Source organism: Drosophila elegans, unplaced genomic scaffold (genome assembly GCF_018152505.1).
Source record: "Drosophila elegans isolate 14027-0461.03 unplaced genomic scaffold, ASM1815250v1 contig_133, whole genome shotgun sequence".
Taxonomy (NCBI): domain Eukaryota; kingdom Metazoa; phylum Arthropoda; class Insecta; order Diptera; family Drosophilidae; genus Drosophila; species Drosophila elegans.
The window spans coordinates 1252597-1274491 of record NW_024545499.1 but is presented as its reverse complement, the minus strand read 5'-3'; the positions used below and the strand labels follow the sequence as shown (position 1 = coordinate 1274491).

Sequence of the window (21895 nt, the reverse complement as noted above, 5' to 3'; positions counted from 1 at the left end):
TATTTTTTGAGGTACAAGGACACCTTTATTTTAGCAAAATTAATAGTTAAATTCAAAATGGGAAACAAAGTGTAAGTTTAAGAGTCGACTTCAATGGTCCTGTGAAACATAAAAATTTAATAAATTATTAAATCTTATTTCATTGCTTTAAGGTGGCATCAACATTCCCAAAAAACGACCTTTACTACCCCACTGTGCGCTGTTGCCGTCTAGCAGCGTTTGTTAAATAAACAACATACAGCACAGGCACACACATTACCATACCAGCGCAGTCGGACCTCCATAACTCAAACTTCTAAAAAGTATTAGAATAAAAAATTTGCATTTTTTTTGCTGTTTTACCATTTAAACATGTATTATAGTTGAATTTTCATAAAAGAATAAAGTAGCCTTTTTGCCTCTGAAGGATACCCAACCTAGAAATGTCTTAATCGAATTATGAAAATAAATGTACTTAAAAAGCTCCTTACAGAAGGGAAAACCAAATATTATAAATTAAAATTGTAAGATATGTATTTAAGGTGATTTCATAATACCTATTTGTGTAGTAATTTTTAAAGACCAGTAAATTGTCCAATAAAACCCATTAAAGCTTACTTTATTTAACATTCCCCAAAAAAACAACTTAGTGAAGTTTACCCATATCCATATACAGACATGCACGGGCAGTAAGCAAACACTAAGAGCAAAGTCAAAAGGCAAGGGCAAAAAAGAAAATTAAAGTCGAAGACCAACTCTGTAGAAGCGCTGCCATTCGGAAGCCAAACAAACAGAAAAATGTATGGGGAAGGGGCTGAAAGCGTGCATCTGGCTATGCTTCACAGAGCTAGAGCGATATAAAAGTCGGGGGAATGCTCTATATAGTGTCATTTGCCAGATGTTTAGCCAGAGCGTCGGGTATCATCGAACAATCCCCTGCCCAAGCAATTTGCCAGCGATCGTATTTAAACCGGTGAGATTGATTGAGCTCGATTGCGTCACTCGATCGAGAGGAATGACGCCACCGCCGGCAAATCGAGAGATTAGCTCAGTCTTCGAAGTGGGGAGAAAAATCGTGTCTGCCACAAACCTTAATAAAAAAAAAAACATTTTTTACTCTAAGCTTTTCTCTCACCGAACGCTTTAAATAAGCCAAAAAAGATTTTTTTTTATTAAAAAAAAATATATTTTATGCTTTGGTGTGCCTAAAAAAAATAAATGAAAGTTTAGTTTTAATAAGTGCGTCCTGAAAATAAACTACAGACTGTATTAAATTATAAGAATAAATTCAATACTAAAAAAATAAAACACACTTTTTCCATTCATTACCCTATAGTTTCAATTCATGTAGCAACACTTTAGTTTCTATGACAATTTATTTTGGGTGTATCAAATTTTTTTATTAAAGGTTCAATTAAATAAGGGGTATCATTTTAAAGAGCGAAAATTCGATTACAATTCGATATTCTGTATGGCCAAAAGTCATTTTTTAATTTATTTAATTTTTACAATAAACCAAAGTCTTCTGAACTCTGAAAAAGTATGCACAAGATTTGTATAAAAGTTACTTTTGAAAGCCAAATGCTTTCATCTTTGCGGTTAAGCAAACTACCAATTTAAATAATATATATCCTTAGTAGTTGTAGCGAATGCGCTGCTTACGGAATCGTCCGACCAAATAGAAGGCAGCAATTACCATCAGAGCCTGTAGGAAATAAATCCAATATTATCCAAATAGTTATGATAACTCATTCCTTATTAACTTACGGTTATTCCCACCGCAATCCAGTTGGTGTCATGAGCGTAGCTGAAGAGCGCCACAAAGTTCTGGCTGGACTTCTGGACACATCCAGCAAGGTAATGGGGCTTCTGGGTGTCTGCCTGGGGATAGCAGCTGGATGGTAGGGTTTGACGACCAATGGCTACATAATCGTCAGGGCTGTCCCGCCCACAGCACTCATACTGCAAAAGAAGGTTGGGTTAAGCAAACAAGATCTATAAATGTTTCTATGAAATTTAAAAAGAACAGAAAAGGCACTCAAAACCTCTGTTTTGTCTTTTCTAACTTTGCTTCAATTAACCCAGAATAATATTTTAAAGATACAAAAAAAGATTTCAATTCAAAATGAAAATTTGTTAAATATAATAATAAAAGATTTTTGTAGAATTTAAATGCAACTCTGTTCTTGTTCTATATATTTATGTACGATACGAACCACTGACTGGTAAATGTCCATTGCGCCGGGCTCCACCAACTCCTGGTTCCATTTCATCTGAACCTCGTCAGCGGCGTACTTCTCTATGTAAGTCTCGCTGAACTTGAAGCCGAAGATGCCCAGCAAGCTGATAATCAATTGAGCCAACAGTAGGAAGCCGTACTGTATGGACAGTGCGTACACAAAAATAGAATATCAGTAATTTAACAGTAACGGGGAGGCAGGAAGGGAACTCTCTACTCACCGTTGCGGTCATGCACACATTCTCCTGGCAGATTCCACAGCACCCCAGAATAGCCGAGACAAAGATAATGCCGCCCAGTCCGTATAGGAACACGATGTACGCAAGGGGGGCCTTGGAGAGGGCTATTGTGGCAATGGCTATCAGCGACAGACCCGAAAGCTGCAGAAGGAGCAAAAGGTGCACCAATGGCGATTCAGATTAGCTTTCGACAACAACATCGCTATGTAATGTCAATGACTTTAGGCGAGTTTAAAAGAATTTCAAAAAATGATCAAGCTATAAAAAATAACTGGTTATATATGCTAACACACTGTTTGTGCTGAATATCTTAAATAGGTTCCATTAAATACTGAATAACCATAAAAACAAATGAATTGAACACTCGTGTAAAAAGCTTTAAAAGGGGTCCTTCAATTTTTTTATTTCTCTCGTGCTTAGTATTTAATTGTTTCAAAATTCAAGGTCTAAGAATAGCATTTTATTCAAATTTTAAATCAAATCCTGAAACAATACAAATAAACCGCAAAAGCTAAAAACTAGTTAATACTTTTTTTTCCTATTACTATTCTTTATTAACGATTCTAATGTAAATGTGATTTATTCACCAACATATGGTAAAGTCGTAAAGGCTTCTCAGATCAAATGGAAATAAAACATGAAACATATTGGGATATTATTATTAAAGTGCGCCAAATGTTTTTCATATCTGACAAACAAAATATATTTTTAACGATGACTGCAAAAAAAAATGTCTAGATTTCGTGAAACCGGAATGTGAGCTTTCTTGTCAAACCCCTGCAAATATTTATGAATTTTAATACCTATGGGAATATATAAGGAATTCGTCATCGTGAATGCAAAAGCAAACTTTTAATCGAAAAAAAAACCACAACACAAATTTTTTTGTATATGTGCTTAAACTTATCAGAAAATATATCACAACTTACCGCATTCAGTGTGTTAAGAGTGTTGAGAAAACACTTAACGCAACCGGAAGTACATCCCATCTTAATGCTGTTATTCAGATCGAAAACTAATAACTAAACCTGGTAAATACAGAACCAAGTGTTAGACCGAACCAGCCAGGTAGGAGTTCAGAAAGTGAATGAATTCGTATTGAAAACAATCTCTGGCAGAGGCTAATATGAGCGTATCAAATATAATTTCGCTCTTTTTTCTTCGGTTTTCGATCTCTACTCTTCGAGAATGCTGCCGAATATATTTTGAGGGAAATTAAACAGCGAGAAACTCGTTTCGGCTATGGAAAGTATTTATTTTCTAATGGCGAATTAGCTAATTTGGTTAACTTTTTTTATCAATAACAATGCTGGGATGTCTTCGGCCATCAGTCGTTGATGGGGGTTTCCTCATCCTTTATCTTGGTTTTGGCATGCTTGCGGGCCTTGCCCAAATGGTAAGCAGTGAACAAGCCCATGAACTGTAATGAAATAATAAATGTTATTTAATTTAATAAGACTGAAATCAGCACTTTATATTCCCTAAAAATGTGTTTATCCTGATCGTTTTGATAAAAGTCAAAGTAAAGCATCTTACAGTATAAGTTACCAGGTTTGGTTGTAAAAATAATAGTTTGACACTACACCCATTGTTAATCAGACTACTATACTGGACTACTCTTATTATTGTACCCTTGCAGTGGGTATTGTAATTCCAGTAAGAACATTTTTTAACTTTTTATTTACGAACAAAAATTAATGACCAATCTATAACAAAATATAAAATAAAATTGATTTTCTAAATAAAAAATAAACGCAATCAGAAGACTTGATTTACTTTAGGTGTAGTGGGAAAATATCTTTTAGAAAAGCACAAATAAAATCAAGTGCCATTAAGTCTGCTCAAAGAAAAAACATAATATGTATATGTATAAAAGATTTTTAATTGGTAGGTCCCATCTTTGATAAATATGTATCTCTCACCTCAAGCAAAATGATTGCCATGCAGCTGTAGTAGTTAAGGTCCGCCTGCATCCTCAGACTTCCGGCGGCCTTGGTGGCGCAGCCCTCCTCGTAGACGTGCTCCGGCTTGGAGCAGTCAAAGGCGTAGCAGCAGCTGCTGGGCAGGGCGCCGTGCTCCTCCTGGAGGTAGTCCTGCGGCCCCTCCAGTCCGCAGCAGCCGAAGAGACTGTGCACCGGCTGCATCCTGTCGTCGCTGTGCGTCTTCCGGTCAAACAGGTCGCGCATGCGCTCCGCGAACCTGCCCATCAGCTGCTCCCGCATTGCCGTGAAGGCGAAAAGGTAGGAGCCCAGCGCAGCTATTACCAGACCACTGCAAATCAAGTACTGCAGGCAATCCGGTTAGATTTTGAATATTTCATAGATCAAAGCTTACTTACGTATACGGAATACTTGTATGACTCCTTCAACGCCACGTACATGCCCAGAAAGGCGGCTCCGAAGACGGCCACTCCGCAAAGGGCCGAACCATAGCTGCCGTAGATGGAGACGGCTGAGCCCCAGGTGACCACGCCGCAGGAAAAGTAGAACACGTTGCACGTCTAATAGTTTAATAAAAATAAAAACGAATCGTTAGTTACTTAACTAGAATTACTAGAATTAAATAATATATAAAATTATAGCTTCGTTGGGCTTTTAGATTTTTTAATAATCTTCGGTACTCAACAATGATTTAATATTGCCGAATCATGGTTTTAATTTTATAAAAATTGGATGACTGTATCATATAGCTGCCACAGAAACAATCAACATGTACACCCAGCAAAAAGTCATGGTAAATCCAAATATTTTCACTTTGAATTAAATGTTTTCGGTACTGATTTAGTCCCGATGGGTGTTGCAATTAAATCAAAGTGTGTTACACTTTTAAGTATGGAAAACATTAGTTTTAAATCAAACAAAATTTTAATCTTCAATTTATTTATTGGAAACCAACCAAATATGTTAATAATTGTATTATCATATTTTTGTTTTACCTTAAGTAAGTTTACATTTTGAAACACAATGTTAGATTCAAATATTTGAATGTTTAATTTTAAAATTTGTGTATGCATTTTAATCGAAATCGGCAAGGGTGTATAAGCTTCGGCCTGCCGAATTTTGCTTTCTTTCTTTTTTGTTATTAATTTACAATTCATATATATAACATCCAGGCGGAGAGCTTTAAATCAAAAAATCCAATCTGCAATGCCTCAGCAATTTAAATAAAATCATCATTCGGGTATTTAGGGTCAAAACATGTACGTGATTCACAGAATGTTATTATCGGTCGAAATTTGTTAGAAAAATTTGTTGTATTATTCCCGATAAGCACATCCATTTTGGAGCTTTCAAAAATTATACTAAATTGTTAGATCCCATTCTCCTATTACCAGAAGATATTTGTTCGAAAAATGTTATTTACAATATGTATTGTGAATTAAAATTAATATTTTTTTCTAAGGTTTTTTAATAAGAAAAGGGAATTGCGGTCGAGTAAATTTAAATGGAACTCAATTACTTGTAGAGTAACAGAGTATATTGTAATGTTGTGCTTTCGTTAAAAAGCGCTCGATCCTATAAAATACAGGCTACATCTTTGTAACAGACAATTGGGTAGCAATTATCTCAACACGACAAACTCTTCTTTTGCCTTAGTTCTTGTTTTAACTATTATCGAGAGCTTGTTTATATCTAGATTTTCTGTGCAAAAAAAATATCATAGACAATCCGCTGATCAAAAGGTTTGGGAGTCGGAAGATCATTTCTACAAAACTGTCATCTCTGTTATCGCCACAAACATTGTGGTAGAACTCATTATCATTTAACTCAAAAAGCACCTTAAACTCATTAACTGGGATCAAATGCAACAGCACCTTTTTATAATTAGTTTTTAAATTTTTTACTTAATCTAAATACTTTTGTTAGACTAAACAAATTTTAATTTGATCTTGAAATTCTTTCCATTAGAAAGGCAGTCAAGGAGTAGGTGAATTTTGATATGTATGGCTTTCAATGTCTATAATTTAGTCGAGTAGTCCTGAAGATTTTTGCAAAATGAATTATTATTTTATTAGTGATTAATAACCATTGACCGTAACAAAATACAAGAACAAGCGTAATGCGTTCTTGTTGCTATAAGAAATCGATAAAGAGAATAAAAAATTAAAGACAAAATACATTTTTTTTTAATTAAAAAAAATCTGTTAATGTTAACAAAATTGTGTTGAACAGGGAATTTATAGCTTGCTAGCATTCGTATATTCATAAATGTGTAAATTGTGCCCCACTGTTATTCATAATATTGTCACTGTATTCGACATCCCTCCTAATAGTGACGAAGTGCGCCGAGAGAGTTCAAAAGAGACTATATATAAAGCCCAAAAAAATTACAAATTTATTTCAGAAAATGTACCGTTCAATAGAAACATCTGCCTTTAGAAAACATTTGTGTTTCAAATGCTTTAATACCTCGGTTTTCCCCTAAAATATATTGCTCTAGATAAATTTGTATAAATTCATTAAATGCAAACATTTTAATGTCAATGCCCTTTTTGAACCATTTTATGATGTATTTTCAGACCTCGACATTTGTAGACAATCGTTCTATAAATATATTGCGAAATTAATTGCCAAATCAACTTAATAATAATCTTAATTGGCGTAAGCCAGCCAGAATTGTGAAAGTGCCATTTTTAGATATAGTGGCAGTTGCAAACAGCTGGCCGGCTGAGTTATGTAAATATGTGAACAGGTATTATTTATAAACATATTTTCGAATGCATTGATTTGTTTATAGTCTTTAGCGGCTTTTTGGCCATAATACGCGCTCTCTTGGGTAAGATTTGCACTTAAGCATATTATTGATTTTTCGCATCACCGGGTGTTGTGCAAGACTCGCATTTGGGTCAGGCCATGGGACAAGGGGAGAGGTCTGTGTCTGGGTCTTTGCCTTGGAATGGGAATGGTAGTGAGAAAATGCGCATCAATTTTTACTTACCACAATTAGAATGCAAGTGGCCAGCAGGCCGTACTTCCAGGGCGTTATGGGAAACGACTTTTCCATAATGTTGAGGGCAAACTGGGAACCCAGTAAATCCTAGCACGTGAATCCCCCCGGTAGTTGTGTTTCCTGTGTTCTCTAACACTCAGGTCTCTGGCGGCCGATTAAACGGAATCGGGAACCTCTGGAGGTCTGGAACCTTGTACGATTCGCACTATGCCACGGGTCTGGGGTTGGGCATTGTTTACTTGCGCTAATGGTTGGGCTGAACCTTCAGCTTGGAGCCCACTCTGGGTTGGGGCTTGTGTGGATGCCACAAAAGCTGGCCTGCGACTGAGCCAAAAGGTGAGAGAGCCAGGTGCCGCAGCTATTCCTCGGATATTCACCACCGCCCAAGGCAGAGAACCCAGCGGAACCAAAACAAACAGCAAACTATCATCTAAGTGGTGACAATGACGCAGGCGCGTTTCGCAATTAGCATACAGGGTGTCCTTGTGTAATGCTGGATAAATCTAACATTTTTATCAATATACCAAAATTTACCCAGCGAATATATCTTGTAAGGCAATTCAAATTTCGCCATGTTAAAAATAGACAAATAAAAAACACTTTTTAAAAATATACAAAAAATCTAAATTCAATTTTTTATATAGCAATAGCTTTCATATATGACTTTTGCAAAAGCCACTTGGTGTTTTTTTAGACATTTGTGAGACCTTACCGCTCTAAATGGCTCTTTAATTAGTTTCAATTGGTACCTTCCGAATCAAAGCGAAAATTTAGGGCACATTAAAATGTTGCACTGTTTATGCGAATCAGGGCTGTGAATCACTCCGGAGTTGGATTATTCCGAACCGGAGTGGTAGTAGTTCAGATTATTACTGTCGAGCCGACTATAGCATTACTATGTTTAAACAAATTAAAAAAACAAGAAAGAAAGCAAACTTCGGCAAGCCGAAGTTCATATACCCTTGCAGCTATTGGAAGAAATAAACATTTTTGAAAACATTAAAACTATGATTTACTTGCGTATATGCTTAAAAACATTGAAGCTATGATGATTTGCAGCTCAATTATTTGATAGTTATTTTTTATATTTTTATTATTTCTATGGGAACTATATGATATAGACGTCCGATTTTGATAAAATTTAAACCATTATTCTGAAATATTTAACCATTGCTATATGTCGAAGAACTAAACAAAAAATTAAAAAACAGAAAAGTTATAATTTTTTTCTTTTATTTTTCCGATTGTTCCTATGGGAGCTATATGCTATAGTCGTCCGATTTTGATGAAATTTAAATCGTAAATCGGAAATATTTAACCATTACTAAACGTCGAAGAACTAAACAAAAAATTAAAAAACGGCAAAGTTATAATTTTTTTTCATTTATTTTTCCGATTGTTCGTTCCTATGGGAGCTATATGCTATAGTCGTCCGATCCGGCTCGTTCCGACTTATATACTACCTGCAATAGAAAGACAACTTTTGGGAAAGTTTCATGCAGATAGCTTTAAAACTGAGAGACTAGTTTGCATATAAACGGACGGACAGACTGACAGACGGACAGACGGACGGACAGATGGACATGGCTAGATCGACTCTACTAGTGATGCTGATCAAGAATATATATACTTTATAGGGTCGGAGATGTCTCCTTCACTGCGTTGCAAACTTCTGACTGAAATTATAATACCCTCTGCAAGGGTATACAAAATTATAACTTAGCTGTTTTTAAATTTTTTGTTTAGTGCTTCGACATTTAGTAATGGTTAAATATTTCCGATACGGTTTAAATTTCATCAAAATCGGACGACTATAGCATATAGCTCCCATAGGAACAATCGGAAAAATAAAAGAAAAAAATTATAACTTTGCTGTTTTTTAATTTTTTGTTTAGTTCTTCGACGTTTAGTAATGGTTAAATATTTCCGATTTACGGTTTAAATTTCATCAAAATCGGACGACTATAGCATATAGCTCCCATAGGAACAATCGGAAAAATAAATGAAAAAATTATAACTTTTCTGTATTTTAATTTTTTGTTTAGTCCTTCGACATATAGCAATGGTTAAAAATTTAAGAATAATGGTTTAAATTTTATCAAAATCGGACGTCTATATCATATAGCTCCCATAGAAATAATAAAAATATATAAAATAACTATCAAATAATTGAGCTGCAAATCATCATAGCTTCAATGTTTTTAAGCATATACGCAAGTAAATCATAATTTTAATGTTTTCAAAAATGTTTATTACTTGCAATAGCTGCAAGGGTATATGAACTTCGGCTTGCCGAAATTAGCTTTCTTTCTTGATTTTAATTTTTTTCCCCGATTGTATTTATATACTTATAAATTTATACAATTCCTGCAGCAGGAAGGCAACTTTTGGGAATGTTCCATGCAAATATCTTTAAAATTGAGAGACTTGAAATAACACTTTGATTTAACCAATACACCCCCGGGGCTAATTCAGTATCGAAAATACTTATTTGAAAGTGAAAATATTCGGAATTGCCTTGTTTTTCTCTGGGTGTATGAGAACAGCCATTAACCAATATTCAATATCAGTAGCCTAACAATATCATCATGCGGTCTAAGATCCGTTCATGCGTTCAGTCGACAGCAATTAACGTTCAAAATATTTAAAAAAATATATCTAATTTTCGCCATGGATTAGAGCAACACGAAGCTAATATTGAATTACTTGTTTAGTGCTAATCGAATGGGTAACTTAGCAAGAAATCTTTTTGGATTGTTTCTGTGCTTGCAATGTGTGACAGAGTTGCATGTAAGTAAGTTTGTTGAGGAAAAGGCCAAATCTAACGGAGGAAAATGTGATGTGCAGGGAGTCTTGATAAGATTTACGAATGTGACCTGCGAGAGCAAGGACCTGAGCATGGGTGCAGTGGAGTACTGCGAAGTTAACACACTGGGCAGGACTAAAAACAGTATCAGACTGCGCTACACCCTGCTAAAGCCAGTCTTTAAAGATATATGGGTAAAGTATGTTCAGATGTGGTATTAAATTGTGTGCTAATGATCTTGTTACCCCATTTAGTTCCACTTTCAGCTAATGACGAAGGGTACAGAAGGTTTCGACGGTACATTAAATTGGCAGCCCTTTCTATATGCAATGGACCTTGATATGTGTCGATTCTGGAAAAACCGCTACAACTACTTGGCCAGGAAGGTGTTTGAAATTATAGAAGGTTTCTCGAATCTGAACCATAGTTGCCCTTATTCGGTCAGTGCAACGAGTCCAAGTCTTATCTGATGAACACTTTCTCACCTATGTATAATTTTAGAAAGAGAAATTCATTGCCATTGATGACATTACCAATACTCACGTATCTAGCAAACTACATGGTATGCCAATGGCTAAGGGCTTCTACTCCTTGTTCACGAAATGGTCTACCGCAAACGTAACTCGAGTTCAGACCAACTTTTACTTCGAGGTTTTGAGTGTTTAATAAAACATAAATTTTGTTTATACACTGTTATGGGTTTGACCAAAATATATTTACACGTCGATCCTATATTCAATATTTTTGAGACAACTTAATTCTGTCTTGATCGGAGGCTCCAAAACTGAATTAATAAATTATTAATACTAGTTTACAGACAGATTTATGTAAAATTACATATGTATCTGATTGATGTAAGAGTGCACACTTTAACGTGTAAATATTCAAATATGTAAGTATGGCACGTATAACTTACATTTAATCGACATGTTAGCACCATCAGTAACAAACAATTTTAAAATTTTTAAAATCGTTATATAATTGCCAATGCTTATGTTTTGGGATTAGTAAATTATACTAATGGCACTTTAATGTCATGTAGTATGTTAACACTTACATTAACTCCAAAAAAAAAAGTATAATTTTTTTTAAATGTAATTTTTAAATTTTATATTTTTGATACAGATTACAGGTTACCAACTCTTTCATTAGTAAATAGTTGTTAACAAGTTGGGAAACTTAACAATTGATTAGAGAACATTTTTTAATATTAATATTTAATACTTAGATGACTTAGATAACGCTTCACATCCAGACGGCATTGTTGCGTCGGCTCTGATTCTTAACGCTGCTGTAGAGCAGCCAACCGAATACAGCTCCCACCGCCTGAAAAGGGGAAAATGCCGTATAAATAGACCCATATTTGGGCGAAATGATCTAACCAACCTCGCCGATGACAAGCAGCCAGCAGACGATTTTGAACACCAGCAACTTATCGTCCAGGTACTTTACGAACTCGGCTTTGCAGCCGGGCTTGTAAACGCGGCTTGGCGTGTCCAGGCACTTGTTCTCCTCACAGCAGCTGGACGGAATGCCGTGATGCACGATCCAGTAGTCCTCGGAGCTGTTGACCCCGCAGCAGTGCAGCCAGCTCTCGTAGTAGGCCAGTGCACCCGTCTGGTTGCGCTCCGACTCCCAGAGGCGATCGAAGCCCTCGTTGATGCTGCCCGAGATGCCGTCCTTGGTGCCGTGCGAGGCCATGCTCAGGAACAGCAGCTGGGACAGGATCAGCAGCACCACGGCGCCCACATACTGGTGTGGCAAAGGAGAAGGTTTCAACAGGTCAGTAAAAGTAAGCAACAATTTAATTTAATTAATTACGAAGAAGTTTGCTTCAATTAAAGAACCAAAAACTTATTCTTAAAATATTTTCAGAGCACTGGAATCACTGATAGAGTAGTGGAAGTAAACTGATATTTTCCAAAGCATAATTTATACATATACTACTAACTAACTAACTATACTATTGAATACAATACTATGAAATTTTAAATTTATGATTTTTATACCCTTGCAGAGGGTATTATAATTTCAGTCAGAAGTTTGCAACGCAGTGAAGGAGACATCTCCGACCCTATAAAGTATATATATTCTTGATCAGCATCGCTAGTAGAGTCGATCTAGCCATGTCCGTCTGTCCGTCTGTCCGTCCGTCTGTCCGTCTGTCCGTCTGTCAGTCTGTCCGTCTGTCCGTCCGTTTATATGCAAACTAGTCTCTCAGTTTTAAAGCTATCTGCATGAAACTTTCCCAAAAGTTGTCTTTCTATTGCAGGTAGTATATAAGTCGGAACGAGCCGGATCGGACGACTATAGCATATAGCTACCATAGGAACAATCGGAAAAATAATTGAAAAAAAATTATAACTTTGCTGTTTTTTAATTTTTTGTTTAGTTCTTCGACATTTAGTTATGGTTAAATATTTCAGAGTTACGTTTTAAATTTCATCAAAATCGGACGACTATAGCATATAGCTCCCATAGGAACAATCGGAAAAATAAATGAAAAAAAATTATAACTTTTCTGTTTTTTAATTTTTTGTTTAGTTCTTCAACATATGGTAATGTTTATTTATTTCAGAATTATGGTTTAAATTTTATCAAAATCGGACGTCTATATCATATAGCTCCCATAGAAATAATAAAAATATATAAAATAACTATCTAATAATTGAGCTGCAAATCATCATAGTTTCAATGTTTTTCAGCATATACTCAAGTAAATCATAATTTAAATATTTCAAAAGTATTTAATTCATGCAATAGCTGCAAGGGTATATGAACTTCGGCTTGCCGAAGTTTGCTTTCTTTCTTGTTTTAAAGTCAATTCTAAAATAAAATATGTACATTAAAGCATTACAAGTAAAAATGTGCATTTAAAACATGTTAAAGGGCTAAATACTAAAATAAAAAGTATTGCTATTTTAAAACAAGAAATGAAGCACACTTCGGCAAGCCAAAGTTTATAAGCCCTAAATATCGATTTATTTGCGTTTATTTTTAAAACCGTGATGATTTTCAGCTATATGATATCGTTTTTCGATTTGAATTAAATTAAAATCGTAATAGTTCGAATTATTACTATTTCCAAAAGAATTAAAAAAAAAATATACAAAAATAGACAAGTAAAATTTATTTTTAATTTTTTTTTTTTAATATTCCGATTGTATTTATGGGAGCTATATGACATAGTAGTCCGATTTTCATGAAATTTAAACCGTAATTCTAAATTATTTAACCATTACTACATCTCGACAGACGCAATAACAAAATAAAGCAACCCAAAAGTTAAGTTAAGTTATACTACCTGCAACAGAAAGACAACTTTTGGGAACGTTTCATGCAGATAGTTTTATAACTGAGAGACTAGTTTGCGTAGAAACGGACGGACAGACGGACGGACAGACCGACATGGCTAGATCGACTCTCCTAGTCATGCTGATGAAGAATATATATACTTTATAGGGTCGGAAATGTGTCCTTCACTGCGTTGCAAACTTCTGACTGAAATTTTAATACCCTCTGCAATGGTATAAAACGATTTTTTTCAGGGAATCTTGTTAACTTACGATCAGGAGCCTAACAGGAGCCTCGTGAATGGCGGCCAGGCAGCCGAAGATCGCTATGATCAGGATGACAACGCCCAGGCCAACGATCAGGCCACCGGCCACATTTTCACCAATGCTGACTGCATTCTCGGCGGCGGAGATCAAAAAGAAAATTCCGAAGGCGATCAGCGCCAGTCCGAGCACCTGTGGAAATCACAACGAGTCAGGTTGGCATGAGTTATGATTATGCGCACAGGTGTGAGGGTACTCACGGAAAACACGAAGTTGAGCAAGAGCAGCAGATGCTTCACTGTAGTGGCAGACAGACCCATGTTGACTGTGGATCGAGCGGCAGATGCGACTGGAGACTGACTGTCGATTTCAACGAGGGCGAGCAGAGTGCATCAGCGGCGTTACGTACATATATGGCAATGGCCAGCAGCCAGTTTCGGATACGTATCCGTCAAATACTGCACAGCGGTGCGGCAAATGTAGACCTTTCGACGTCCGACCGCCGTGTTTCAGCTGTGCGAATCAACTGGCACTGAGTTCAGATGGAAACCGAAACAGTGTGTTTTGTTTGGACTAAAACAACGATCGACTCACCGCTCGCACATTCTATCTATAAATCTGTGAGTGAAAATCGAGAGCGGAGAATTGGATCGCCCACTGGTGCGAGCTTTTCTTGTTTATCTCCGGATCCCCACTCATTTCAATTTTCTGCTGGCCAAAGATGTCTCGTAAATGTTCAGTCAATAGCAACGGGTTTATTTATTTTCATTTCGATTTATTTCTGGGCGTGGGCGCCAGTTTACAGTTTTATGATTAAATACTTGGTATTTGTAGCCTAACTTGACTAATCGTCGTAAACTACAATCACAATTCGCCAGGGCCTTACGGCTAGGAAATTACTCACAACGAATAACGATAATACAGTTCGTGCAAAACACTTAAATCTTATTTTAATTATAGAAACGTATGCGGTCGCGATGATTGCGAATGCTGTCCACTAGGTAGCAGGTGGTCACCGAGCCGGCAAACTGTAATTATAATAAGTTGGTATATTAAATATAAATTTGTAAAAATAGGTAGATAAAGTCAATTGATCGATGAAATTGTTCAGTTAACAATAAGATCATGAACTCAAGGGTCAAGTATGTGAAGTACTTGCAAACAAAATGCTTATGCTAAAGATTAATTGCAATATTTGTACATTTAAACGGTTTTATGTTTTTTGGTCTTCAACATTAAATTAACTTTGTGGATGAATACAAATATGTGTAGTTTCAGCGTGTTTTAAAAATTCTAAAATTATGGGTCAGTGTAAAACAAGATACTGAAAGTTTATTAAATTCAAAAGTTATGAAATAAATAAAAACTTACCTCAAAGAGTATAAGGAACCAACTTAAGGAGTGGAAGTTCGCGGTCTTCCCGCTGACATACTCCTTGAACTTGTTCTCGCAACCAGCCATGAAGAGATTGAGGAGCTTGCTGCAGTCCTGATCCAGGCAACAACTCGGCGGCGGCTCCTTCTCAAGATGCAGATAGTCCTCGGCACTGTTACGCCCACAACAATGCAGCTATTGGCATTAAAGTATCATTGAGTTCAGCAGCTTAGCAAATGTGTGGCCAGCCGACTTACCCACTCCTCGTATGTGTTCAGTGTGCTGTTGCCCTCGTGCTGCAAGTCCCACAGATCATCGAATCCCTGTCTCAAAGAATCCGGCAAGGACTCTCGGCTGGCGGCATAACTAATGCTGACCATCACAAACTGGATGATCAAGAGTAATACCAAAACAACTGCATACTGAAAATTAAAGTGAAAGTGAAATTAGAATGGTTTTCGGACTTCAACAGGGTATTTTTTTACTTTTGCTTAATAAAGTTTAGATCTTTTTGCATTACACTAAACGTTCTTTAATGATGATCTTTAATGTAGTTTTTGAGCGGTATTTAACTAACGTTTCTGATTTAATTTAAAACCACAAAGAGCAAAATGAATATAAAATGTTAAACAAAAGATATGACAAAATACAATACAATACAAATAGCGGACAAATATAAACACATTAGATAGGATATTTTTTAGGAGCTATGTTTAAAAGCCATTGAGATTGATATGACACGGCTTAAATGCTCTATTTTAGTTTATCATGCAATTGAAGTTTGTTAAACTAGTTCAATATTTATATTTACACTCCCAGGCAAAAATAGAAACTCCCCGAGAACTCACACAGATCAACAGGGTTCTGGAATCCTTAACCACGGCCACCGAGCCAAAGACGCTGGTCACTATGACGACGATGCCCAGCAGGATGCAGAGCACGGCGGCCAGATCCTCGCCGTGGTCCATGCCCATCACCGCCTGCTGGTCGGAGAGGCTGTCCAGCAGCCAGGCGCCATACCAGATGAGCAGACAGCCACCTAGCTAAACAAAGGCCGCACAAAATCACAATCCCTTTCAATGTCAGCCCATTGGGGTCTATTTTAGGCACTTACGGCACAAATGCCACTGATGACACACAGTACGTATCTGAGCAGTCGGGTGGTGCAGTGCATGACAGCTAGCGGTCGCTTTTCACAATTTTCACAATTTTCACAAATGTCTTTCCGCTGGGGGCGAGCACACCTTGAGCATTGCCATCAAACCATCGACTAAAGTCGCATAATCTTCATTTGTTTGTTTGGGGCGATGGTCGATGGATCTGTCGTTGGGCAACGATTAGCCCACAGACTCGTTGGCCGCTTCGGATTCTGTCGCCATCCGGTCCGATCCGTTGGCCAGATGCAGTGGCCAGAAAGCACAGAGTGAGGGTCGGTCCAGATAAATATTTTTTTGGGGAAATCAAAAGGCGAGCAGCGGCCACAGAAATGAAGAAAACAAATGAGAATAGGCGTGAGGCGTCCGCCCACGAGTTCTACAAATGTGAGTCAGCATGTGTCCACCCTCGCCTTCTGGCCGCCCCTCCCCTTGCCTAATTATCATAGGAATGATGTCAACAGATCGCCTTCTACGAACAATTCTTTATTTTGGATTGGATTGGCTTCTCAAAATGCTGTTACAAAGACTGCTGCTTAGGTCGAGCTTAGTGTATATTAAATTACATTGTAAACGGAATACACTCCGTTTCAAAATTACAGTTTTCCAAACTGGTAAACAGAATACAATCAACGCACTGCCCTCGGACTACTTCGCTTAAGTAAATTTGTTTTGGAATCTCTGCTGAGTTTTCGATTTAAGTATTTGTATGGAGAGTTCTTTGGCCTTAAGTATGCGCATCTTACAGTTGAATTTTCGAAATGCAATGCTTTCAAAAAACCGTACATAAACCTATTTTTGATAGTACTTCGACCGTCGCCAGCGATTCACAATGCTGTTGGCCAGGACGTAGGCCAACAAAGCGCAAATGATCTGTGAAAAAAACATGTTTCTTTATTGATAAACCAAAACTATATATAATTTATTATTTAGTACTTACCTCCACAGCAACCAGCACCAGAGAGACAATGTTGAATGTCGTCCAACGATCAGCGATAAAGTCCAGAAACTTTTGCCGGCAGCCCTCGAGATTCAGTTTGTCGCTTTCGCCGTTGTAGCAGCTATTAGGGGGCAGAATGTAGTCCTTGGGTCCCACATTGCCGCAGCAATCCAACTGTAATAAGCGAATTCACAAAAGGCGTTACCAAAGATCGTCTCTTGTATTTTTCTACACTCACCCAACGCTCAAGGCTGGCAATCTGACTCTGGTTTCCGGGCTTAATGGGCACAGGCTGGTCGTTCCAGAGCTGGTCGAATGTTTTGTCCACGTTTATCAGCAGCGAGGTTTGGAATACCCACAGAAAGCCCACGACCAGCACTTCCAGAATTATCAAAATTACCACAATTACGACGAACTGAGCAGAAACAAATAATTTATAATTATAATTTATAATTTATATAAATAATTTTTATTTAGATGAAATATTTGAAATATACAAGTATGAATCATGCCTAAAATATTTGAGCCGCACATTAATAAAAAACATTATACAACTTATTTGACTCGTTTTATTAAAACCAATTAAATTGCTTTCATAAGGAACATTATTAAGTTTTTATTATCAAGTTTTTGTCGAAAGACTACGTTTTATGTTTATAAAATAAATAATTAAAATAAAATGAAACATTCCCGATGTTGAAAAAGAAACTGATAGGTCAACACACTCATTCTATAAGTTCGGTAAACAAATTAAATTAAATAAATTATTTAAAAATTAACCATTCCCGATATCAAAGAAAAGTTATAAGACAACACACTTATTCCACAAGTTCCTTTAGAATGACCAGCTGATCTCCGGAAGCTCCTCTCAAAAAATACTTTATCATATCTAAATACCACTATATCTATGAACTGGATCCTCGAAAATTAAAAAAAAAAACAAACAGATTTCGTTAAAAAAATGTCAAACCTAGTAATTAATCGATAGAAAAATCAAAATAAAATTGTTCGACTAAGTAACGGTTGCTCAAAAAAAATATTGATTTGTGACCAAAATTTCGGACTTAATATTTATATTAAAACAAAAATATTTAAAAAGATCGTGTTAAAATTTTAGACTTTAAAACACCATTTTGAGATAAACGGGCTTAAAATTTGTACTTTTACTTTTAAGAACTCTAAAACGTCTTTTAAAATTTTCCTGTAACTTCAATAATATTAATAAAATAAAAAAAACCGATTTTTATTACTTAGAAGTATGTATGTATGTAACCCCTTTATTGACTAAAAAGCTAAAAGATTTCTTAATTTAAAAAGTCATTTGTGCAGCTCTGCATATAAAATGACCGTCTGTTCATATGACAGTTTTAGAAAATAGTTGTACAATTTTTATTATAAAAAGTGAGAAACAGTGAACCAAAACTATAAAGGTCTCTGTAAAAGTATTTAAGAAAGCTGCTCTGAACAATTCACTACAAAATTCAAGTAAAAAGTTATTGTAAATTTATCTTAATTCAATTGTGGTTTATTCTTACTTACCACCTTGGATGTGCTGCTACTCTCACGTGCAGCTCCCAGAGCTCCGAAAAGCGCAGTCAGAACGACGACCACGCCCACACCAATGATGACGAAGGCGGCCGTGTCGAAGTGCTCGAATTTGTAAATGATGTGTACTCCAAGGCCGATCACGACCAGGCCGAAAAGCTGTCGAACGGGAGAGGTGGGAAGCGGTTGATTGAAAAGTAAAATAAAAGTCTACTTTGGCCGAAAGGTGATAAAAGCGTAGCGTTTGAAGGTTCTATGTTGAGTCAATATGCAAATGCGGTTTCTCTCTCTCTATCTCTCTCTCTCTGTAGAGATGTAAATGTTTGTGGCGTTCGCTTCGAAGATTAAATCATTTTTCCAGCAACTACAACTTCATTCTCGACTGATGTTATCATACAAATATATTACGTATACGCATAGTTGTCTCCTGAAGCTCGACGCCCGCCTCTCACTTTCCGCATGCATCGCCAGTTGCATTTTAAAATTACCACACAATGACTCACTAGATCCACAAACACATCGTGATGTTTCACACTCTCCTGCCAAATGTGGACTCTCTGTAATTTGGCACTTGGCAGTTTGCCCAGAGAAGCGAAAAGAATACAAAAACTATTCTCCTACCGAAAAAGTATGTTTTCGAAATGCGTAGTAATTACAAGTCCACAGTGTTGATGTTTGCGCACGGCAACCTGTTGCCGCCACCAATTTGTAAATTATTTTTACAATTGTCGTAGGGGCAAACAAGAAACCAGTCAGCAAATACGTTGGCTTTGACGTGCCTTGTTTGTTTGTCACTCGAGCCAACTGGGCCCGGCTTAGACAAAGCTTACGTTTAGGTCGGCACTAATTCGGCCAAAGCCTACGAGGTAATTATGAATGATTTCGCCGATTAATCACTGCAGTCAGGGCTGATTTCCAGTGTGATCCCCGGCCAAAAACGTTTTGGAAGCCCTAAACTGGGTGTAACGCTGATGTTTGTTTAAATAAATATTTACTTAAGGCATAATTTAATGAGCTTGGTTGCCAAACAAGGCAGCATTAATAGAGTTACAATCGACTCTGGCCCATCAATTAATGTTTATGAGACAATAGAGATAAGCTGTAATCCACCGGGCACGTATTACTTAGACATCTGGCATTGTATTGTGGATAGTTGAGTGTGAGTGTTCAACGCCATTTAATTGTTATTTATTATGCTTCGGCGCCCAAATCCCGCCAAGACCGATTTGGCGCTGACATATATGTAAGGGCGCGTGGAAAACCGAAAACGCAAAGGCACATTCTTGAAAGCTCGGAAATCGAGAGCCATCAAATTGTATTAGTTGAAATGGAAGCCAAGCATGCCACAATCTGAATTCGTTTAGGACCATCCAACCATAATTAGACTTTGTAATTGAGTGCGCCCGGTTTGTGACTTAATTTGAAGCAGAACCTTATGATCGTTGTTTACACTGCGACCAACCCCACTCAACGCTCCAATATCTTAAGCGGTCTATTACGCCTGCCACGATTGCTAAATGTGCTAAGGAGACACTCAGGTGGTGTCCATAAAAACGATAAGAAAAACCATGAGTTGGCAACAGGGTGGCACAAACGGTTTATTAATTTGCTCTCATTTCCCCACGCAGACAGCAATTACGCGCAATTATCAACAGAGTAGCCAAGGTCGCACTTTAGTAGAACAGTGCGTCCAACTAATTTGCATATATGTACATATGATAGGTTGATAAGGCTGACACTAGATGGTGTGGGCAGATCAAATGCCAATGCCAGCGGTCCCCATAAATGTCCAAAGCCAGTCGCGGCACAGATTTATGTGGGTTTCTGTCGGCATGGGAGCACTCAAATCCCAGGCACAAAGGTTGAGCCCTACCCTAAAGCAGTATGAAGTAATTTCAGTCTGGGCTCCAGCATAATTGAAATCTCTCAGCGCGCAAATCAAGAGTTAACTCGCCTGGAACCAAACGCGGAAAATCGCTCATACGCCGTGTGGTGCTCGTTGGCATTTCCTCAGCCTTCGCACGCATTCCATTTAAATCAAATGCCAGAAAGATGCCCAAAACGTCTAGGAAATGACATCAACCGAGATATATATAAGCGTGCACAAACCTAACCAAAATCTGGTTCAAGTAAAACCAACTAAAATAAAAGCAAAAATCAAATAAAAATGCTATATGTTGTTGTTCAGGGTTAAGTGATGGCGTGGGTGACCAAGTTTCGACTTGGCAGCCTTAATAAAAAGCTCGACAAGAAAATAAACAAAATAAAATAGATAAATATTATACAATTTCTTAAAAGATATTTTTAGGCTGGAACAAATTTGCTACACAAAACTGCTAAACTTCTGAGCGAACTGGATATCCGCCAAAGTACATTCTTCCATGAACATTAATTTTACTGCGGCTCAAATTTTATTAGCTGCGTTTAAATTTGCATCAAAATGGAACGGCAAAAACAAAAGCCTTCGATAATAATTTAAGTGCTTGCGAACTACACCAAAATATATATTCAACGAGCAACAAAATATTTATGTCTGTAGGCCTTCTAAGTTTGTTTTCTACGCCACTAAAAACAAACAATGTACTACATCAAAAGACTGATGGATCTTGGAATGAACTTGGCCGATGATGGAGAACGTTTCTTGGGCAAGATCTGGCATTTGGCCAACGGCGGGCAAAAGTCAAGTAATTTTCCTGCACTTAGCCTTGGCCAGAGCTTCAGCTTAATTCAAGTTATAGTGCTTTTTGGGGTCACCAAAGTGGCCCCCAGAAATCGCAAGCGAATCTTAATCTCTGCCTCTTAGCTCTGCTGTCATTGGATTGTTGGATCCCTTTACTTACAGCATAGATAATATCCCAGAACAGGGCAAACCCCTTTAAAACGTTTGTTGAACAGGCCATCTTCGGTTATCCAATGTATTGGATTAGAAACTAAATATTTGTGCACCAGTTACTCGATTTATTTATAACACTTGGCAACTCGCGGCTTGTTGACAGTTGGATAATATTTATATTTATATTGATTCTAACGGTTGCTGAGGTTACCCAAAACCCGGTTCATGTTCACCGCTCGACTGTTAACTAAAAACTGTTCCGACCGTTCCGATTTTGTT

General features: G+C 37.1%; 6 protein-coding genes across 7 annotated transcripts; 1 reads left to right on the top strand and 5 right to left on the bottom strand.

Moving 5' to 3' along the window:
• Positions 1-1444: 1444 nt before the first annotated feature.
• LOC108147371 (protein late bloomer) lies at positions 1445-3540 on the bottom strand. Its single transcript, XM_017273806.2, has 5 exons — positions 3387-3540; positions 2440-2598; positions 2196-2357; positions 1747-1941; positions 1445-1684 (listed from the first exon to the last, which is right to left on the bottom strand). The coding sequence occupies exons 1-5, from the start codon at positions 3444-3446 to the stop codon at positions 1613-1615; spliced, it is 648 nt and encodes a 215-aa protein (XP_017129295.1). The 5' UTR covers positions 3447-3540; the 3' UTR covers positions 1445-1612.
• A 147-nt stretch (positions 3541-3687) lies between these two features.
• Positions 3688-7790, bottom strand: LOC108147370 (23 kDa integral membrane protein). Its single transcript, XM_017273805.2, has 4 exons — positions 7396-7790; positions 4796-4957; positions 4380-4742; positions 3688-3877 (listed from the first exon to the last, which is right to left on the bottom strand). Exons 1-4 carry the CDS (start codon positions 7459-7461, stop codon positions 3785-3787), a joined length of 684 nt encoding a protein of 227 aa, XP_017129294.1. The 5' UTR covers positions 7462-7790; the 3' UTR covers positions 3688-3784.
• A 2157-nt stretch (positions 7791-9947) lies between these two features.
• LOC121466769 lies at positions 9948-10933 on the top strand. The gene is made up of 4 exons (XM_041707189.1): positions 9948-10197; positions 10255-10407; positions 10468-10653; positions 10715-10933. The coding sequence occupies exons 1-4, from the start codon at positions 10132-10134 to the stop codon at positions 10877-10879; spliced, it is 570 nt and encodes a 189-aa protein (XP_041563123.1). The 5' UTR covers positions 9948-10131; the 3' UTR covers positions 10880-10933.
• A 375-nt stretch (positions 10934-11308) lies between these two features.
• On the bottom strand, positions 11309-14311 carry LOC108147333 (leukocyte surface antigen CD53). The gene is made up of 4 exons (XM_017273759.2): positions 14031-14311; positions 13780-13962; positions 11600-11965; positions 11309-11539 (listed from the first exon to the last, which is right to left on the bottom strand). The coding sequence occupies exons 1-4, from the start codon at positions 14088-14090 to the stop codon at positions 11459-11461; spliced, it is 690 nt and encodes a 229-aa protein (XP_017129248.1). The 5' UTR covers positions 14091-14311; the 3' UTR covers positions 11309-11458.
• A 194-nt stretch (positions 14312-14505) lies between these two features.
• On the bottom strand, positions 14506-16510 carry LOC108147364 (protein late bloomer). Of its 2 annotated transcripts, none has more exons than XM_017273800.2 (5): positions 16259-16510; positions 15993-16187; positions 15402-15566; positions 15142-15339; positions 14506-14798 (listed from the first exon to the last, which is right to left on the bottom strand). In XM_017273800.2, the coding sequence occupies exons 1-5, from the start codon at positions 16316-16318 to the stop codon at positions 14721-14723; spliced, it is 696 nt and encodes a 231-aa protein (XP_017129289.1). In that variant the 5' UTR covers positions 16319-16510; the 3' UTR covers positions 14506-14720. The 2 variants fall into 2 exon arrangements, with proteins under 2 accessions (XP_017129289.1, XP_017129290.1); XM_017273801.2 differs by having other exon boundaries at positions 15993-16183; positions 16259-16505.
• A 258-nt stretch (positions 16511-16768) lies between these two features.
• On the bottom strand, positions 16769-21872 carry LOC108147365 (protein late bloomer). Its single transcript, XM_017273802.2, has 5 exons — positions 21624-21872; positions 18778-18942; positions 17477-17653; positions 17239-17412; positions 16769-17171 (listed from the first exon to the last, which is right to left on the bottom strand). Exons 1-5 carry the CDS (start codon positions 21681-21683, stop codon positions 17091-17093), a joined length of 657 nt encoding a protein of 218 aa, XP_017129291.1. The 5' UTR covers positions 21684-21872; the 3' UTR covers positions 16769-17090.
• Between the last annotated feature and the right edge of the window lie 23 nt (positions 21873-21895).

What these genes read in the sequence shown, in the direction of transcription:
- LOC108147371 (XM_017273806.2), bottom strand. Translation starts at nt 3,446, where the DNA reads ATGGGATGTACTTCCGGTTGCGTTAAGTGTTTTCTCAACACTCTTAAC. An exon ending in CTCTTAACACACTGAATGCG is followed by an intron (nt 2,599 to 3,386) that starts GTAAGTTGTGAT and finishes CTCCTTCTGCAG; the next exon opens with CTTTCGGGTCTGTCGCTGAT. An exon ending in ATGTGTGCATGACCGCAACG is followed by an intron (nt 2,358 to 2,439) that starts GTGAGTAGAGAG and finishes CTGTCCATACAG; the next exon opens with TACGGCTTCCTACTGTTGGC.
- LOC108147370 (XM_017273805.2), bottom strand. Translation starts at nt 7,461, where the DNA reads ATGGAAAAGTCGTTTCCCATAACGCCCTGGAAGTACGGCCTGCTGGCC. An exon ending in CATACAAGTATTCCGTATAC is followed by an intron (nt 4,743 to 4,795) that starts GTAAGTAAGCTT and finishes GATTGCCTGCAG; the next exon opens with TACTTGATTTGCAGTGGTCT. An exon ending in TGGCAATCATTTTGCTTGAG is followed by an intron (nt 3,878 to 4,379) that starts GTGAGAGATACA and finishes ATTTCATTACAG; the next exon opens with TTCATGGGCTTGTTCACTGC.
- LOC121466769 (XM_041707189.1), top strand. Translation starts at nt 10,132, where the DNA reads ATGGGTAACTTAGCAAGAAATCTTTTTGGATTGTTTCTGTGCTTGCAA. An exon ending in AATGTGTGACAGAGTTGCAT is followed by an intron (nt 10,198 to 10,254) that starts GTAAGTAAGTTT and finishes TGTGATGTGCAG; the next exon opens with GGAGTCTTGATAAGATTTAC. An exon ending in ACCATAGTTGCCCTTATTCG is followed by an intron (nt 10,654 to 10,714) that starts GTCAGTGCAACG and finishes GTATAATTTTAG; the next exon opens with AAAGAGAAATTCATTGCCAT.
- LOC108147333 (XM_017273759.2), bottom strand. Translation starts at nt 14,090, where the DNA reads ATGGGTCTGTCTGCCACTACAGTGAAGCATCTGCTGCTCTTGCTCAAC. An exon ending in TGCTCAACTTCGTGTTTTCC is followed by an intron (nt 13,963 to 14,030) that starts GTGAGTACCCTC and finishes TGATTTCCACAG; the next exon opens with GTGCTCGGACTGGCGCTGAT. An exon ending in GGCTGCTTGTCATCGGCGAG is followed by an intron (nt 11,540 to 11,599) that starts GTTGGTTAGATC and finishes TCCCCTTTTCAG; the next exon opens with GCGGTGGGAGCTGTATTCGG.
- LOC108147364 (XM_017273800.2), bottom strand. Translation starts at nt 16,318, where the DNA reads ATGCACTGCACCACCCGACTGCTCAGATACGTACTGTGTGTCATCAGT. An exon ending in TCATCAGTGGCATTTGTGCC is followed by an intron (nt 16,188 to 16,258) that starts GTAAGTGCCTAA and finishes GCCTTTGTTTAG; the next exon opens with CTAGGTGGCTGTCTGCTCAT. An exon ending in CCAGAACCCTGTTGATCTGT is followed by an intron (nt 15,567 to 15,992) that starts GTGAGTTCTCGG and finishes TTTAATTTTCAG; the next exon opens with TATGCAGTTGTTTTGGTATT.
- LOC108147365 (XM_017273802.2), bottom strand. Translation starts at nt 21,683, where the DNA reads ATGGCCTGTTCAACAAACGTTTTAAAGGGGTTTGCCCTGTTCTGGGAT. An exon ending in TCTGGGATATTATCTATGCT is followed by an intron (nt 18,943 to 21,623) that starts GTAAGTAAAGGG and finishes CCCGTTCGACAG; the next exon opens with CTTTTCGGCCTGGTCGTGAT. An exon ending in GTAGCAGCACATCCAAGGTG is followed by an intron (nt 17,654 to 18,777) that starts GTAAGTAAGAAT and finishes GTTTCTGCTCAG; the next exon opens with TTCGTCGTAATTGTGGTAAT.